This window comes from Pectinophora gossypiella, chromosome 16, assembly GCF_024362695.1.
Source record: "Pectinophora gossypiella chromosome 16, ilPecGoss1.1, whole genome shotgun sequence".
In the NCBI taxonomy this organism is placed as follows: Eukaryota; Metazoa; Arthropoda; class Insecta; order Lepidoptera; family Gelechiidae; genus Pectinophora; species Pectinophora gossypiella.
The window spans coordinates 12,270,830-12,287,937 of NC_065419.1; the positions used below are offsets into that span (position 1 = coordinate 12,270,830).

Sequence of the window (17,108 nt, forward strand, 5' to 3'; positions counted from 1 at the left end):
GTTGATATAAAAACTTTTATAAAAAAGTACGTTTATAAAGCACTTTTTCTGGTCTTCTCTCGTGTGGGTTGTGCGATCAACTACCAACCTCATCAACTCTGGTGTCAGGGTTACTATTGAGCCGCCAAAGGCCCCTGACATGGCTAATAGCAACTACATAACATAAGCAGACTATATACGTCCTACTGCTCGGCACAGGCCTCCCCTCAATCAACTGGAGGGGGGTATGGAGCATACTCCACCACGCTGCTCCACTGCAACAACACACCACTGTAACAACTATATACTTAAGTAAACAGTAGCCTCTCGGGTAACTTTTGGACAATCAGGTATTTAGCCTGCAATGTCCTAACCAAACTAGGGATCACAAAGATGTGTCTACACTCAGCGGGATCCCCTGTCTGGGAGACATAAGAGTGATGCAGAGAATTAGATCTGAATTTGTTCTACTGAATTATCCTGAAAACAGAATTTGTTCTGTTAAAAAAACGGAACTACAAAGTTTTCTAACCGACCTCCAGCCAGCGGGATATTTCCCAAAGTTAAGTCTGATGAAGTATAAATTGGTATTAAGTTTTAGATCTGTATTTATTCTGTTCAACAAAACAAAAAAACTACTTCTGACGTCCTTACTTCAGCTACAATCAAGCTGCAATGAAACCTCCAGTCAGCGGACTTTTTCTCTCACAGCTTCAATTTGTACCTGATACATAGTTTTTTTTTATATTCTACTCACATAATATCTTTCAAATTATATACTTTTTAATTTAAGCACTAGATGTACGACAAGGTAATTTAAGTGAAATTATAGTCGTAAATAGGTTATTTTTTATTATTTTAGTGTAAAAGTTACAAAAGAATGTCATTGAGAGAAAAACTCCGCTGACTGGAGGTTTCATTGCAGCTTGATTGTAGCTGAAGTAAGGATGTCAGAAGTATTTTTTTTGTTTTGTTGAACAGAATAAATACAGATCTAAAAGTTAATACCAATTTATACTTCATCAGACTTAACTTTGGGAAATATCCCGCTGGCTGGAGGTCGGTTAGAAAACTTTGTATTTCCGTTTTTTTAACGAAACAAATTCTGTTTTCAGCATAATTCAGTAGAACAAATCCAGATCTAATTCTCTGCATCACTCTTATGTCTCCCAGACAGGGGATCCCGCTGAGTGTAGACACATATCACAAATTGTAGTTATGTCCCCACTGGGATCGTGAGCCCAGCGTTCAACCACTGGAGCACACAGGCAGATTTTCTGGTTTATCGAAGTACAGCTGAAACTTGGATGTACGTCTTCCTATCTCAGAGATCCTGTCTAAAGTATTTTTATACTAATAACAAACGTGGTTGCAAATTCTGTTCTTATGGCTCTATCTATTAGAGTTGATGACTAGTGAAACTGCACTCGATATGAGAAAGCAAAGCTAAGTAGATTAATGGAAAGTGGAGCTACGCGCAAATTGGACTTCGTGCTCTCAATACAGCGCGGAGGAAATCGATTCCTGACCGCTCTCTAGAACCCTGTCGCAGTGAAATTATAGCTATTAATAAAGTTACAACAGGATTTAATGAGACAAACGCCCTGTTTATCAAAACTTACAAGCTCTATTACAAGTTTCCTGTAAACATTTTCATAATTACAAGAATATGTTTATCAAAACAACACATGTGAACGCGCTGGTTGGCGGTTCATGTATTTTATGTATGAATTTTCAATAAAATATTTATTCACTTATATGTAAATCGTTTAATACTTGAATATATATCAATTACAAGGTCGTTATTAGGTTAAAATCGCGTAGTATTTCGAGAGCGTCATTGCGGTCGGGCGTGGCGCGGTGGAGAGAACGTTGTAGCGCGGGGCGCGAACATCCGCTGGTCGGGGGGGGAGGGGCGGAAGCAGTGTTGCCTAGCGTACGGCGCTAACATCGTCGCCCCCGTTGGAAGCGTCCGCTTTCAACAAGCAGATCTTCGATAGAGCTCGTCGCACGATGCCCCTGGCGGTAGCCACGTCAGCGACGCGCGGAATGCCGTCTGCGCCCGGGAAGAGTTGTTGTACACGACCCAAGCGCCACTGGAGTGGTGACGTGTTGTCTTCTTTGATGAGCACCAAGTCACCAGGTCTCAGATCTCTGCAACGAATACGCCATTTAAGCCTTTGTTGCAGCTCGGAGATATATTCGGATTGCCACCGGCGCCAAAAATGTTCTCTAGCTTGCTCGATGCGCTGGTAGCGGTTCAGGCGGGATGCATTTTCGTCTTCTAGAGAAGGCGATAGCAGTGACATTAGTGGTCTGCCTATCAGAAAGTGTCCCGGAGTAAGGGGGGTATAGTCGTTAGGGGATGATGACAAGGGACACAGGGGTCTGCTATTAAGGATTGACTCGACTTGTGCAAAAAGAGTAGACATCTCTTCAAACGTTAGATGAGAATTGCCTAGTATGCGTTTTAAATGGAATTTAGCAGATTTTATTCCGGCCTCTGCAAGTCCATTAAAATTAGGTGCGTAAGCAGGGGAGAAGTGAAAATTTATGTTATGAGTGCTGGCGTCATGCGCAATGAGGTCAGAATTGTTAGATAAAAACGTACCTAGCTCCCTAGCAGTAGCAACAAAATTCCTCCCATTATCACAAAAAATGTCATTCGGCTTACCCCTGCGAGCGATAAACCTACGCAGTGTTAACATGAATGCGTCTCTCGACAATTCACTCACCGCCTCGAGATGGACACACTTGGACCTGAAACATATAAATAGGCATAGATATGCCTTTGTTATCTTACAGCCTCGACCCTTCCTGTCTGTAATCATAAAAGGACCCGCGAAATCAACGGCGACTGTACTAAAAGGGTAGTCAGGTGTGATTCGCTGCGCCGGTAAGTTACCCATAATGTTGTGTAGAGGTTGAGCGCTGATACGCCGACACTTGATACAGCTTCTCGCTGTACGACGAGCCAACTCTCTACCACCTAGCGGCCAGATGCGTTCTCGTATGGACGCGAGCAACAATTGTGGTCCCGCGTGCAGCAGCCTGTGGTGTTCTTGTGTAAATAAGAGCTTAGTGAGGTGGTGTTTCGCGTGCAATAAAACTGGGTGCTTCTTCTCGTACTCGTACTGTGAATTGCACAGTCTTCCACCAACTCTGAGCAAGCCCTGGGAATCTAGAAATGGGTTTAATGATACGATACTAGACTTGAGCTTGAGATTGTCTTGTCTTTGTAAAGTCTGTAATTCGTGAGGGAAAGAGTCTTGTTGTGACATTCTAACTAGACATGTGAATGCACCCTCTAACTCATCGACAGTTAGCGAGCCAGTGTGCTTATCATGGGGGTTCTTGCAATTATGTATGAATCGATAAATGTAAGCAATGACTCGTTGTAAGAATTGCAATTTTGAATACCTAGATATATCGATACTAGCCTTGATAGAGTCCGTAACTAGAGTAGTGTGTACCTTTAACTCTGGAAGGTTGTCACACTTGTGAGAATAGAGAGTAGGCCACTCGGATTCAGGCCTAGACAAAAATGATGGACCTTGCCACCATAAGGTGGAGTCTTGAACTTGATGTGGGTCTACGCCGCGGGATGCTAGATCGGCTGGGTTGTGAGCGGTAGGGACGTACCGCCACGATGAAGTACTTGTCATTTCTTGAACCTGCCTAACCCTATTGGAAACCCAGACTTTAAGTCTCGAGGGTTCGGTGGCGATCCACCCTAGCACGACGCTGGAGTCCGTCCACAGGTAAGACTTGCTTATCTGCCGGCGGAGGGCGCTCTTTACAGCGCACAGCAGGCGGGCCGCGAGTAGCGCGCCGCACAGCTCCAGGCGCGGGATGGTGAGAGCCGCCTTAGACGGTGCTACGCGTGCCTTAGCACAGTAGAGAAGAATGCTCGTGTTTCCTGCTTGATCGATAGACTTGACGTAGATGCAAGCACCGTAGGCAGCCTGGGAAGCGTCACTGAAGGCGTGAAGCTCGACTGAAACAGGTAAGTCTCTAATTACATTTCTTGGAATAGTAATGTGTGAAATAAATGATAGGTTATCAATGAATCGTTTCCATGACCTTTGTATGTCGGAAGGAACAACTGAATCCCATTCAATCTTGCTAGCCCAAAGTCTTTGCATTAAGATCTTTGGTTTTATAGTACATAGACTAAGTAGACCTAGAGGATCAAAAATTTGAAATGTTTGAGACAATATAGAGCGTTTTGTTGTAACATTGGATTCTCGACCTTGTACAGACATTGGAAATTGTAGAGTGTCTGTATCAGGGTTCCAGTTAAGTCCCAAGGTGTCATATGTCTGGCTGAGAGTTAAATTGTCATGAGAACTAGCTAGCGTATTTTGCAACACACCCCTAGAATTCGATCTGAACTTGCGTAAGTTAAAACAACCCGATGACAGGGCTCGGACCACAGAATCTTGTATGTAGAGCAGTTCTTGTTCAGTTTGAGCCCCTGTAATCAAATCATCAACATAGAAATCATTTTGTAAAATAGTTTTAATTAATGGATCATAACTCTCTTCGCCCAACTGCCATATGCACCTTGTACTTAAGTAACTTGCACTAGCGAAGCCATAGGTTACTGTATTTAACCTATATGTTTTCAATGGACTAGAAGGGTCGCTTCTCCACAGTATCAACTGTAAGTCGCGATCACAATCATCTACTTGTACCTGTCTATACATTTTTTCAATGTCGCCCGTCATGACGTAATTGTATTCCCTGAATCGAACTAGAATATTAAAAAGGGAATCTTGAATATTAGGACCGATCATTTGAAGGTCATTGATGGAAAAGCCTGACGACGTACGACATGAGGCGTCATAGACAACTCGCAGCTTGGTGGACTCGGATTTCTCTCGCATCACCGCGTGATGAGGAATAAAATAAGAAACTGGTGGCTTGAATAGACTGGATTCGGACATGTGTCCTAAGTCTTCATATTCCTTCATAAAGTCGGAATACATAGACTTTAACTGGGCATGGCGTTCAAAACGCTTTTCTAGATTGAGAAATCGCTTCTTAGCGACACTGTAAGAGTCTCCGAGACAGTCGGGAGTGGTTACTAGTGGTAATCGAACAGAGAACCTACCATTTTCTAAACGGGTGGTGTGTGTCATGAAATGTGTCTCGCATGGGTTCCCTGCATCGACTCCCGCCTCCGAAGCCTTCTGCGACGTCGGAAGCTCCTCTAGCTCCCAGAACCTGCTCAGTTTGGTGTGCAGACTCTCCAGTGCTGAAAAATTACATTGAATACTTGTGTTAGAATTGTCCACTTGTAAATTACTTGTTTGTTTGTCACGTATATGACCTGCTAAGAACCAGCCTAACTTGGACTCTCGCAGAGTGGGTAAATTAGCACCCAACGACTGCTGTCGTGGGCCTATAAGATCCCAAAATAGATCCGCGCCTATAAGCATGTCCACCTTGCTTGGGACATTGAAACTGGGATCAGCTAAGCTGATGTTACTAGGGAAGCTAAATTGTTTCATGTTTATAGGGCGCCTAGGTAATGTGGCTGTGATCTCAGGCAATACGAGACATGACAATGTGACACTAAATGGATTGCATCTAGACTTGACAGTAACAGTGCCCCTCTCCGGAGCAAAGTTAAGAGAAGAGTTACCAATACCTACTATAGTAGTGGCATCTAGCACTTGTGTATCTAGTTGAAGCCGTTGCTTCAAATCACTTGTAATAAATGAAGACATGCTTCCGCAGTCTAACAGTACCTTTACTGTTTCCACTTGATTATTATCTGGATTGACAATGTCCACTAGTGCTGTAGAAAGAACAACCTGGCTAGTGGAAGTGACAGACATAGAAATAGAACTTGTACTTGTATCACTTGTGACTGAATTGGGAGTGCTTGTACTTGTGGTACTTGTAGGGATGACATTGTCAATACTAGGAGTGGCTGTGATGGTCTGTGTGTGTGGCTTATGAAGCATTGTGTTGTGACGTGCATTGCAAATACGACAGCTACTTAACCTGCAAGCGCCTGCAATATGGCCGCTCCGCAGACAGTTCAGACAGAGCTTCAGTGAACTAGCCTTTTGTATCCGCTCCTCGATGCTCATGGACAGGAACGCTGGACAGTCATATATTCTATGCTTGCCCTTGCAGACGAAACAATGCAGACTTCGATTGACTTGTTCGAAATTTACTGGATTAGCTGAAATGACATTCACAGATTTGTTAGCCCTTTGATACTTGTTATGTGTATTATTGTTGCCACTCGAGACTTGTTTATCTTGTTTAGATCTTTGTACTGACTCTAGAACGTCTGCTCGACCCTTAAGGAACTTGAAGAAATCATCAAGAGACGGCATTTCCTTACTAGAACTTGACCTATGCTCTTCCCATTTCAAACTTGTAATATTATCTAGTTTAGAGGACATAATATGGATGATTAATGTGTCCCACTGATCTGTGGGCTGCCCAAGGTTATTTAAAGCACGTAAATTTTTAGTTACGTGGTCCACTAGAAACCTGAGTGACTTGTCAGATTCGCGTGAGATAGGATCAATTTTTAACAATGAATTTAAGTGATTGGTTGTCAATTGGCGTTTGTTGTTATATCGCTCGCAAAGTAAGTCCCATGCTTCACTATAATTCTTATCAGAAACTTCTAGATTTGAAATGACACGCGCAGCTTCCCCTTGCAGATACGAGCATAAGTAATGAAACTTGTTGATCGGTTTAATTCGCGTATTGTTATGAATTAACGACTCGAATGTGTCACGAAATTCAAGCCATTTGAAATACGTACCGTCAAAGTTTGAGATTTGAATGACTGGAAGGCGGAAACCAAGATCTTGCTGACCTCCGCAGCTATGAGCGCATTGTGAATCATTGGGAGTGTATGTTGCACTCTCACGCTCTGCCTGTCCACTCGTTTCGGCAAGGGAAATTGTGCCTAACTTGACCTTAGCGAATGCTATGTTGCTATGAAAACTGTCCTCTATTTCCTCACGTTCTTGCAACTCGTCATCCAAATTATCCTCGTTATAGACTTCAATACGTGATTGTAAGTCGTCAAAACTATCAAACATCACAGTAAACTTCTCGAGCTTCGTGCATAACTGGCTGCGATCCTGAACTGATAGGTCTCCAGCCGGTAAAGAATTTAAATACTTGCTAAACTTCGTAATTCTGCCCTTTACAGAGCGACGCTTCACTGTTAACTCGTTTAACTCTTTGTTTACTTCGACACTCATGATTATAAAATTGTAATAACTAGCTACAAATATCACCTTTTAACTTCACTACACGTTATGCACAAAACTCTGTAGAAAATCACTGTAATTTCAATAATATTTCACTCGAAAATACGAAACGAACTATCGTTTACTAGAACTAGAAGAAAAAATAAGGTAATGACAAAATGGCCGCCGGCGTGGACGCCGGTATATCTAGACTCGTCACACTCGTGGGGTTAGCTATAGTTTCCTTTCACTCACTCTTACTATATCATTCGATTGTTCGTTCGTTCACTCGCTCGCTAGACTTGAAAATGGAAGTCAATTGAATTATTCAATTATAAAACCTCGATTGTTTTATGACACTTGTGTAGCTTGAAAATAATTATTTGGATTATTTGGAATCCCTACGTAGTTTAAACTCGTAAAAACTTACGTAAAACTTGAACTTGTATGACAATCCTTATCAGAAAAGCGAATGTACGCACCTAATTTCACTAGACTTGCCTAGGATCACGTACTTAACTAGACTTGTAATAAGGATGCACTAGAACTAGACTTGTGATTAATTAATAATTACCTAGATAGGCATATAAGCACTTGTATTGCATACTCGACAATAACAAGAGAAACTAGACTTGAAAATTAGAAATATTTGGTCACTTGTATTGCATACTAGACAATAATAAGAGAACCTAACTAGAACTAGGAATACTAGCTTGTGCCTACTGCATAACTAGACAGTAGGCTTATACTTGATCTTGTTTATACTGTATAGCTTGACAGTAATAAACGAAACTTGGTCTAAAACACTGGATTGCCCTGCATGACTAGACAGTGGCAATTGAACCTGAGCTGCATACTAGACAGTAGGTATTCAATAGAAATAATTGGCCCTAATCAATGAGCGTGCGAAATCGAAACTAGACTTGCAATGATAAAATGATTACGCACAACTTTTGATAGGGAATACTAGACTTGACTTGTTAATAAAAAGAAAAGAAATAGAAAACTAGAGATATTAGTTTGAACGATAGGGACACTAGAAATGCCTATTCTGTTCGCACAAGTAAAGACGGAAACTAGGATAGAAAGATAGGAAATAAAAGGATGGGCTCACGTTCCTTGGCATTCCACTATGTACCACGGCGCCTCCTCCCGACGTTCTTCGCCTTCGCTCGCTCGCTCGCTGTTCCTTGTCTCGACGCCCGTGTAGGCCGCGACGTGCTGAGCCGAGCTGGATGTGATGACCTGCCACCGACGCGGCGCTCCGCTGCCGATGACCTGGGACCTGGTATCTTGTACTGGTTGATGCTAGACGTATGTAGACCGACTGGGAAGGCGTCTAGACACGTGGTTTTCTTCTTGAAGTGGAATCTAATTGTGCCTCTGGCGCAGCTGCAGACAATTTCTTGCAGATGCGTGGCTCTCGCGTGGCGTCCTCTTCTTGTAACACGTGGCGCCGCTATGTGTGCGTCCACGTGGCTTCTGCTCTCCACCGCTTACTTGTGAAACTCGAATTGCTGGATATCTTGACTTGCCCGCGACCAACTGCTTGACGCTCGTGGCTTGTAATATGTAGCCTTCCGAAGATTGCCCTCTTGGCGTGACTCGTGCAGGTCTCGTGCAGTTTACGGTCGCCAACATGAACGCGCTGGTTGGCGGTTCATGTATTTTATGTATGAATTTTCAATAAAATATTTATTCACTTATATGTAAATCGTTTAATACTTGAATATATATCAATTACAAGGTCGTTATTAGGTTAAAATCGCGTAGTATTTCGAGAGCGTCATTGCGGTCGGGCGTGGCGCGGTGGAGAGAACGTTGTAGCGCGGGGCGCGAACATCCGCTGGTCGGGGGGGGAGGGGCGGAAGCAGTGTTGCCTAGCGTACGGCGCTAACAACATGTAAATTACATGTTACAAGTGTCAATATTTATTTTACAAGTATATTTTACAATCCCTCTACTTTTTTTGATAAACGATATTTAAACGTACTTGTAACTTGTAGCTTGTGAAAGTGTAAACTTGTAGGTTTTGATAGACACGGCACAGGTCTTAAGAGTGCGTCATTTCTTGTCATTTAAATAAATATTTGCAAAAATAGTATGTTATATTAATAGAACCCTGCGGTTTACAATAATACTTTTCCTTTTACAAAAGGCTGCCTTAGAGCTAAAGTAACATTACGTCGCTGTTACTAATATTGATTGTTTATAATTAACATATAATTGTTTATTTGTTTCAGATGTGGTAACCAAGCAGCCATTATGGAATTGGATGATGCGCTTAAGTACTCATTGTGAGTATTGTCATGTTTCTATACTTACACGTGTTTATAGAACTATTCGGTGCGGTAGATTGCATCGCTGTTTGTGTCCTCTCATATCAACGACTGAATGCTTGTTGATTTAACTGTCGCGGACTATACATAATCATGTAAGGTCACGAATTATCTGAATTCTGAATTACATTCCAAAACTGAAATGTGACAAAGTTATATGAATACCTATGGGGTGAAATATCCACAAATGGGCAACGTGCCCATAGCTGTCTGAATATAGGGTAAAAAACCCACGATGTTAGAATATGGGGTGAAATCCCACGAATGGCCTCCAACCGCCCCTCACAGCCGTCCCTGGTCAGTCATCGGCTTCGCATTTCGAATCTTAGAACACAAATTAGCGCATTTCTTAATAAGCTAGTTTCCAACTAGTCAAATCAGTTACTTTTTATTTTACTAAGTGTCAAAACACGAAATTACCAAGGATATTGTATGAAAACGCACACTGTGACGTCATAGAAAAACGTGATAAAATGCAGGAATTATTATTACGTTTTTTTTTTTAAATTCTTAAATAAGGTAAATAGAAAAAGGTTTTTGTTAGTTTTAGATCTTTATTTATTTGGTAATCATAATTTCATAATTTATCTTGAACCTAGTACACGACCAGGGGCCTGTTTAATAAAACTTACAATTGTAAATTACAATGACAATTTGATGTACATTGCGGAGTGTGTGATCACGAATATTTTGCAGTTTCATATTAGCTACGTAATGAACATCAAATTGTCGTTGTAATTTACAATTGTAAGTTTTATTAAACAGGCCTCAGGTATTCTTATCACCCGCAGTCGAGAAAGTATTATCTGCTTTTAATAGCCTATAAGAGCTGAAAATATGCACATACTATAAACTTAATGTTATGGCAGTATTAAGTATACTTTCCCTATCATTATGATGTAATTTAACCATTATAAAAATGCTAGCAGACTTTGATAAAAATATTAAACAGTATGCTTAACGTTTATCTAATGTAAACCTTACTCATCACATCACTATACTGAAAGTACGACAATACATGTGATAAAGGGGTACAATATTTACCATATAGATAGCATATAATAAAGAATAATACTAGGTATAGAAATAGAAAATGTGATGAAGATATAGAAAGGAGAGTGAGATTGGGTAATTCAGTGAATGGGGCAGTGCACGCAGTTGTTAGTAGCCAATGTATCTCGCAAGATGCGAGGATGGCTGTTCACAATGCAGTGCTTGTCCCTACGCTGAAGTACGGTAGTGAATGTTGGGTATGGCAGAAGAAGCATGAAAGTAGGATCAATGCCGTAGAAATGAGGTCTTTGCGTAGCATCTGCGGTGTGAAGTTGAGTGATAGAGTGAGAAACAGTGTGATAAGACAGATATGTGGTGTAAAAGACGATATAGTGACTAGGATTGAGAAGGGAATGTTAGGTTGGTTTGGACACGTAGAGCGGATGAAGGATAATAGAATTGCAAAAGCGGTAAATAAAGCGAAAGTTGATGGTAGGGCTGGCAGAGGAAGACCGAGAAGGACTTACGATGACCAAATTGGAGATGTCCTTAGAAAAGGTTCAATACGATCTACTCTGAACCGGCGTGCGTGTATGAAGCGATTGATGAATGTGGATGAAGCAAGAGAAGTGTGTCAGGATCGAAGCAAATCGAATTCTATAGTCTCTGCTTACCGCGGTGGGAAATAGGCGTGAGTTTATGTATGTATGTATAGAACGGTAACTCTCCGCCCCGCTCCAATTCGTATCGGGCATCGTGCTATATTTACCTCACCCCCTCTGGTTGTTACTTAGGCTAAATTTTAAATGGGCGTAAGCTGCTAAGGAGTAAAGGGGAGCGCGCGCCGACTGTCTGTCTCTCTCGTACTTACGCGGGAAGAATGAGATTGATATATGAAGTGTCCTTCGAGATATGCAGATCATAACAGTAAAAACAATGCAAGTTCATTGGCTTTCGAGATAAACCCCAATATTCAGCGTAAAGAGTTCATGTTTATACTATGTATTGGTGACGAGATTATCCGGCCAACTATGCCCCTTATAACACATTATTACAGTGGAATATCTCTTGTCTCTTTCGTGCTAGGCGATGCACTATATCTGTCCTGCAAGCTCTGCACGCAGTTCGAATTGTATCGAGGGGTTCGACCAATAGCCGCAGCGAATGCTATCTACGTGCATAGACGTCTCTCGTTGGTCAAAGCCCTCGATATAATTCGCGACGTGCGTGGCGCGACTGCCGTGGCGCGGGAGCTGCAGTCATTATAATGCTACATTATAAGGCGTAGCAAGAAAAGTATGTCAGGATTGAAGCAAATGGGATTCCGTGGGAATTAGGCGTGAGTTTATGTATGTAAACCCTACACAAAAAGTCACGAAGAAGCTGTTAGAACATTTGGAATGATTAGCAGCGCAAAGTGTTGACAAAAGAAATGTGATTTTGAATCATCATTTCTTACGACTCGACTCTTGTCGACTCTCAGTGGAAACGTGAAAAGTTTTATGACCGTAGCCCTTTTCTTGAGTATGCTTACGTTTATTTACTACACTTTATGACTTGTTATGGTTTTTTTTTCCAGCCTTCAGTTCGACCCGGCTCCTCGGCGTGGCGAACCGCACGTCACACGGCGGACGCCTGATTACTTCATGTAGGCTGCAAGTGGGTATTACACATGTACTATTAATAGTATAGATATAGTTAAGTTATAAAATAATGACTAATGTTATGGGCGATAGGCTGATCCCTTATCACCATAAGGTTCATCATATCCATCTTTGGACTTCGTATCAACAGTGGCTGCAAGTTGTCTTTGATTACTTGTGGCTCTGCCCACCCCATTAGGGATTACGGGCGTGAGTTTATGTATGTATGTATGTAAGTTATAAAATAGTAATCTAGAAATAGTACTGGTCTTAACATTTGACGACGTTATTGATGACGTCATCGTTTTGCGTTCTCGTTGTACGAGTTCTCGTTATACGGTGTATGTATGTAACACCGTATACGTTGTTTGAGGTTTACGCGGTTGTTAATATAATTAAAACACATAATACCGGGTTATTATCAGGGATATGAGACTCCCAATATTTCATGTGTGTTTTAAACACCGTATAAAAGAATCGTTTAGACGTTTTGGTATATTATTTGTTTTTAAAGTTTCCATACCTCTCGACTTCACTCAAGTGAAGCTTCTTACCTATTTGAAAACGGCTGTTTTCTGCTATCTCCTATACATGGAACAAACGAAGGCAAATCTGTACAGCGCCATCTGTATTTTTTTTTTTTTTTGGGGAACGTTGAAAGTCCCTCATTGATAGTGCAAACTCGCCAATTCAATTTCACTTCAACACCACATCGACATAAGGTATGGCTGATTGTTTAAACAAACACCTCTGGTATACTAAGTGGTTACATAAGTAATGTTACAATTAGTTATAAGTTACAACGCATTATGCAGTTACGATGGATTGCCCTGTTGATTGGCGAAGCGAATTGAGTTGAATGGGTGCGCGTCACAGAGGCACAGTAATTACGATAATGTTGCCCACATATGAAGGATATATGAGTGCAAGTGTACTGTACGGATTTTGTGAGTTTCGACATAGGCTTAAACCAATGATTTTGGAGTTTGTTTTCGAATTCATATTTGGATCATAAATGTGCTCAGCGGTGAAGGAAAACATCGTGAGGAAACTCACATTCCCGAGAAATGTATTTCGGAGGTATGGTACCTAACCTGTATTGGGCTGGTTTTCCCTTCGCGGGTTGGAAAGTCAGACAGGCAGTCGCTTATAAAAAAGGCGGACCTTTCAAATCTTCAGGTTAGGTAAGCGGATTTTGTAAAAAAGGGGATAACGCTAGGGAGATGATGATGATGACAGCAAGTATAAGAAAAACATGTAATAGAGAAACAAATAAAAAATATAATAACATAAAACATTAACAGCCTATGAACGTCCCACTGCTGGGCACAGGCCTCCCCTCAGTCAACCGAAAAAATATAATAACGACTCTATTTTAAAAGCTCTCCTGTCTATTACAGATATCTATCTATTAAAGCTAAACGAAATAAAGTTTTTATAACAAATCTACCGGAACTAACGGTCTTTCCACGTGCTGTTGTTAACCTACAACCATTGATTGTGAGTGTTGGATCGCGTCCAATTGATGTTTAAATCTTTGGCCTTGGAGACGTTCGACTGATCCGGCTAAAAGCTCCCTCGCTTTTGAGTTTACTAAGCAACTAAACTACTATTGGTAAAGTTATGCAAAAACATAAATATTGCAATAGATGTTCCCGAAGCACCCGGACACTTCATACAAACAACCTCGCTTTACACAGACACCACACAATGACGTTATCGTACACGCGCATCTGTGTGTGTGATGTCGAACGCCATACGATTCAAGTCTAAACTATGTTCCGGGGGGGGATTAAACCTAGCTAGGCGCTGGCGGGGAGCAGAGTTGCCGTTCTATAGTACATTAACTGCCTATATACGTCCCACTGCTGGGCACAGGCCTCCCCTCAATCAACCGGAGGGGGTATGGAGCATACTCCACGACGCTGCTCCACTGCGGGTTGGTGGAGGTGTTTTTACGGCTAATAGCCGGGACCAACGGCTTAACGTGCCCTCCGAAGCACGGAATCATCTTACTTTTTCGGACAATCAGGTGATTCAAGCCTGAAAAGTCCTTACCAAACAAAGGACAGTCTCACAAAGTGATTTCGACAATGTCCCCATCGGGAATCGAACCCGGACCTCCAGATCGTGAGCCTAACGCTCTAACCACTAGACCACGGAGGCTGCTATAGTATTCTATAGTATTCGTTCTATAGTATTCTTCCTTATTCTATGCCTAAAGGTTATACATGTGAGATCTTATCTAGCCTGACGTGTCCCACTGCTGGGCAAAGTCTATCTGTCGGATGACTATCGACCTGTGGACTAAGATCGCTATAGATTTAGTCAAAAATTATTGAATCGATCGATATTTTTATCACGTTGCGCAAGCTAGTCCTGCTGTTGTGCCAGACAGGGGATTTCGACTGAACGTGACTCAATGTCGTTTCGTGTTGACGGCATAGTTGGTATTGATTGTATAATAACGTGTTATGTTGTATTGTTGCAGCTCGGGCGCATATCAAGCAGCAGAGTGTGGTCTCCGCGGGCAGCCTGCCTCAGCGCGACCACACCTCCTTCGCGGAGCTCTGCCACCCGCAAGCTGTGTCTTTTTATAACATACGGTAGCGACACCTTCCGTGTCCATCCACATTAAAATATATAAAAAACATAATACGTACTGTACTCTGTTGCGGGTCGTGCGGATGGCAGAGTTCCGCGCGTCCATTGCTTGTTGTACACATGAATATTGTCTAAAGTTGCGTGTACGGCGAGCGGCGGCGGCCATCGTCGGCGCGCCACCGACGGGATATAACATGACCGCGTCCGTTTGGCTGAACGTCCTTCACAACTGTCCCCGCATGCTAACTCTGCAGTCGCCCTTCAACTGTGTATTAGATTAGTCTGTCATTTAACATTTTTCTTTTCGGACGTTCAAATAACACTGAGATTGGAACTTGTAATGTGTTCTCTCGAAACTCTGAAGCGGGCGATAACGCAGTTAATTGAATAAGATATGTATATCCCCTCTGTGGCGCTGCGTGTGCGAGCGAGCGCGACGCTGGGTCGGCCCGAGTGTTAGATCGATCGCATAAATACGTGTATGATATTGTGTCCGGGCGGCCGGCTGTAGTTGCCGCCGGCGGCCGCGGGCCGCGTCCACGGGGCCGCAGCGGGCTCGCCGCTAGGTTCTTGCCGTCACTACTCCGCCCGCGATGTGCTGGTATGTTCATTGTAAGCCCGACAAGTTATTGTATGTATACAACTTATGTATCAAAGACACTTAGACCTCATTAAACAGCGTACATTTGCTATACAGTAGTTTTATTTCTCATTTCACCGAGGATCGCGCACACAATGGACATACCACCAGCTATGGTGATACGCCACACACACACACACATCAACTCCGGTCATAGCTTGCTACTACATGTTTCATATTTGTTCACATTTTCGTCACGTCATGTTACGAGTAGGAAGCAAATAATTTTAATGTTTTGAACTATATAAGTTTCTGTAGATCAAAATCTGTAAAGTCCATTTTGTATTTTTATTTTTAGTTTACAATTTGATCTATTAAAATGAATTTTTACAGTTTGATAGCCAATTTTAATGAACATGGACTCACATTCTTCACTCTCATGTATATGCAGTGATGCAGGCCTGTCGTTATGTCCTGGGTCGTTTGTTGATTAGTTAACAATAATGAGCATTTAATTTTATGACGGATGGTGGAGACATATATATTTTATTAAATAATTATCATTTAATATATGCGTGAGGTGTAAGCGAGAAAGTATTAGAATTTTTATTTTATCCCGACGACGGCGACGGGGCCGTTCTGTCGTAACATACATCCGCGCGTGCATTTCGAGGTTACTTTCAAATTCTCCGGTTCTTGTGCCACAGTACCTCACACACGGAATAAAGTGTTTCACAAGAGTGGAGCTTTAATAGTTTGTTTAATTAAACCTTCTCTATAATTAATTTAGGTAAAGTGTAAATACCTAAAGATCAAGGCATTACGTAGGTTGTTATTGTTTAAAGTAAGTTTGGAATGACTCGTAATGTATACTCATTTCCACAATACTTAAGCAAGGTAAGTAATATTTAACTTTTTATATGAAAGCATATGGTTATATGCCGAGAGGGGTGTTTTTATACTGGTTCCATCTTAGGACGTATGAAGTCTAGAAATGGCATTCTATGTTTCCATACCATACATACATTATAGACCGCGTAGTTCCCTCACGGACGCAACATAGTTCCCCTTGTCAAGTGACCTGACAAAGGCAATAATTGCTTTATTCCATGTATCTTAGAATGGGTTATTTCTTTTGTCAGTGCCATCGTAAAATTTCTAAACTGTCTTGGGCTTATAAAGATTTAATTTACATATTCCCAAATTGCACTTGGATATAGAGCAGCGTGTGTATTAATACAAAGACTTTACCCACCAATGACATCTGTGTAGCCACACGTTTCGTTGATCTAAGTATTATGTAAGCTATAGGTAAATATAAACATAAAATTGAAAAATACAAAAAAAATATATAAAATATGTATGACGTCGAGCTTCGGTTGCGTGAAATGATGTTCTTGATATGTGCGTGGTTAATTCGACTGCTTGTAGTTATTTCTCCCATTCGAAGTTCGATGAAACTTAAATTTAAGGCTTTCCTTGCAAACTGCATAGGTAATCAACGTTAAAATCCAAGAATTGAGATAATAATTGAACTTTTGTATGATCGAGTGTTGAAGTATGAAGAGGTAATAAACTGCTAAGTAATTGATTTCGCTCTGTTCCCCGGAACTAATGCTACCACAATGGCAATAATAAAATGTAACAGAACCTGATAAGTAAATAATTTATTCAAGCTACTGTACTATGCCCGTTGATAGGAATTAGATAATAAATAAAATTAATTATAAAATACTCA

General features: G+C 41.5%; 2 protein-coding genes across 6 annotated transcripts in view; one reads left to right on the forward strand and one right to left on the reverse strand.

The window, feature by feature from the left end:
• LOC126373862 (serine/threonine-protein phosphatase 2A catalytic subunit beta isoform) overlaps positions 1 to 17,104 on the forward strand; it is a 40,334-nt gene extending 23,230 nt beyond the window's left edge. Inside the window, exons 5-7 of the mRNA XM_050020212.1 lie at positions 9,455 to 9,508; positions 12,123 to 12,202; positions 14,678 to 17,104. Coding sequence (XP_049876169.1) covers positions 9,455 to 9,508; positions 12,123 to 12,195 — 127 coding nt within the window. The 3' untranslated portion in view covers positions 12,196 to 12,202; positions 14,678 to 17,104. The remainder of the gene's footprint in view (positions 1 to 9,454; positions 9,509 to 12,122; positions 12,203 to 14,677) is intronic.
• On the reverse strand, positions 1,778 to 9,099 carry LOC126373761 (uncharacterized). 5 transcript variants are annotated; one of them, XM_050020037.1, is made up of 4 exons: positions 7,260 to 9,099; positions 6,776 to 7,018; positions 5,096 to 6,178; positions 1,781 to 3,976 (listed from the first exon to the last, which is right to left on the reverse strand). In XM_050020037.1, the coding sequence occupies exons 3-4, from the start codon at positions 6,081 to 6,083 to the stop codon at positions 1,911 to 1,913; spliced, it is 3,054 nt and encodes a 1,017-aa protein (XP_049875994.1). In that variant the 5' UTR covers positions 6,084 to 6,178; positions 6,776 to 7,018; positions 7,260 to 9,099; the 3' UTR covers positions 1,781 to 1,910. The 5 variants fall into 5 exon arrangements, with proteins under 5 accessions (XP_049875992.1, XP_049875991.1, XP_049875994.1 ...); XM_050020035.1 differs by having other exon boundaries at positions 1,778 to 3,976; positions 6,776 to 9,099; XM_050020038.1 differs by lacking the exon at positions 6,776 to 7,018 and having other exon boundaries at positions 8,326 to 9,099.
• Positions 17,105 to 17,108: the final 4 nt, after the last annotated feature.

Coding starts and splice junctions, on each gene's coding strand:
- LOC126373761 (XM_050020034.1), bottom strand. CDS start 7,223: ATGAGTGTCGAAGTAAACAAAGAGTTAAACGAGTTAACAGTGAAGCGT. Junction 3,977..5,095: donor CACCACCCGTTTAGAAAATG/GTAGGTTCTCTG, acceptor TACCTGTTTCAG/TCGAGCTTCACGCCTTCAGT.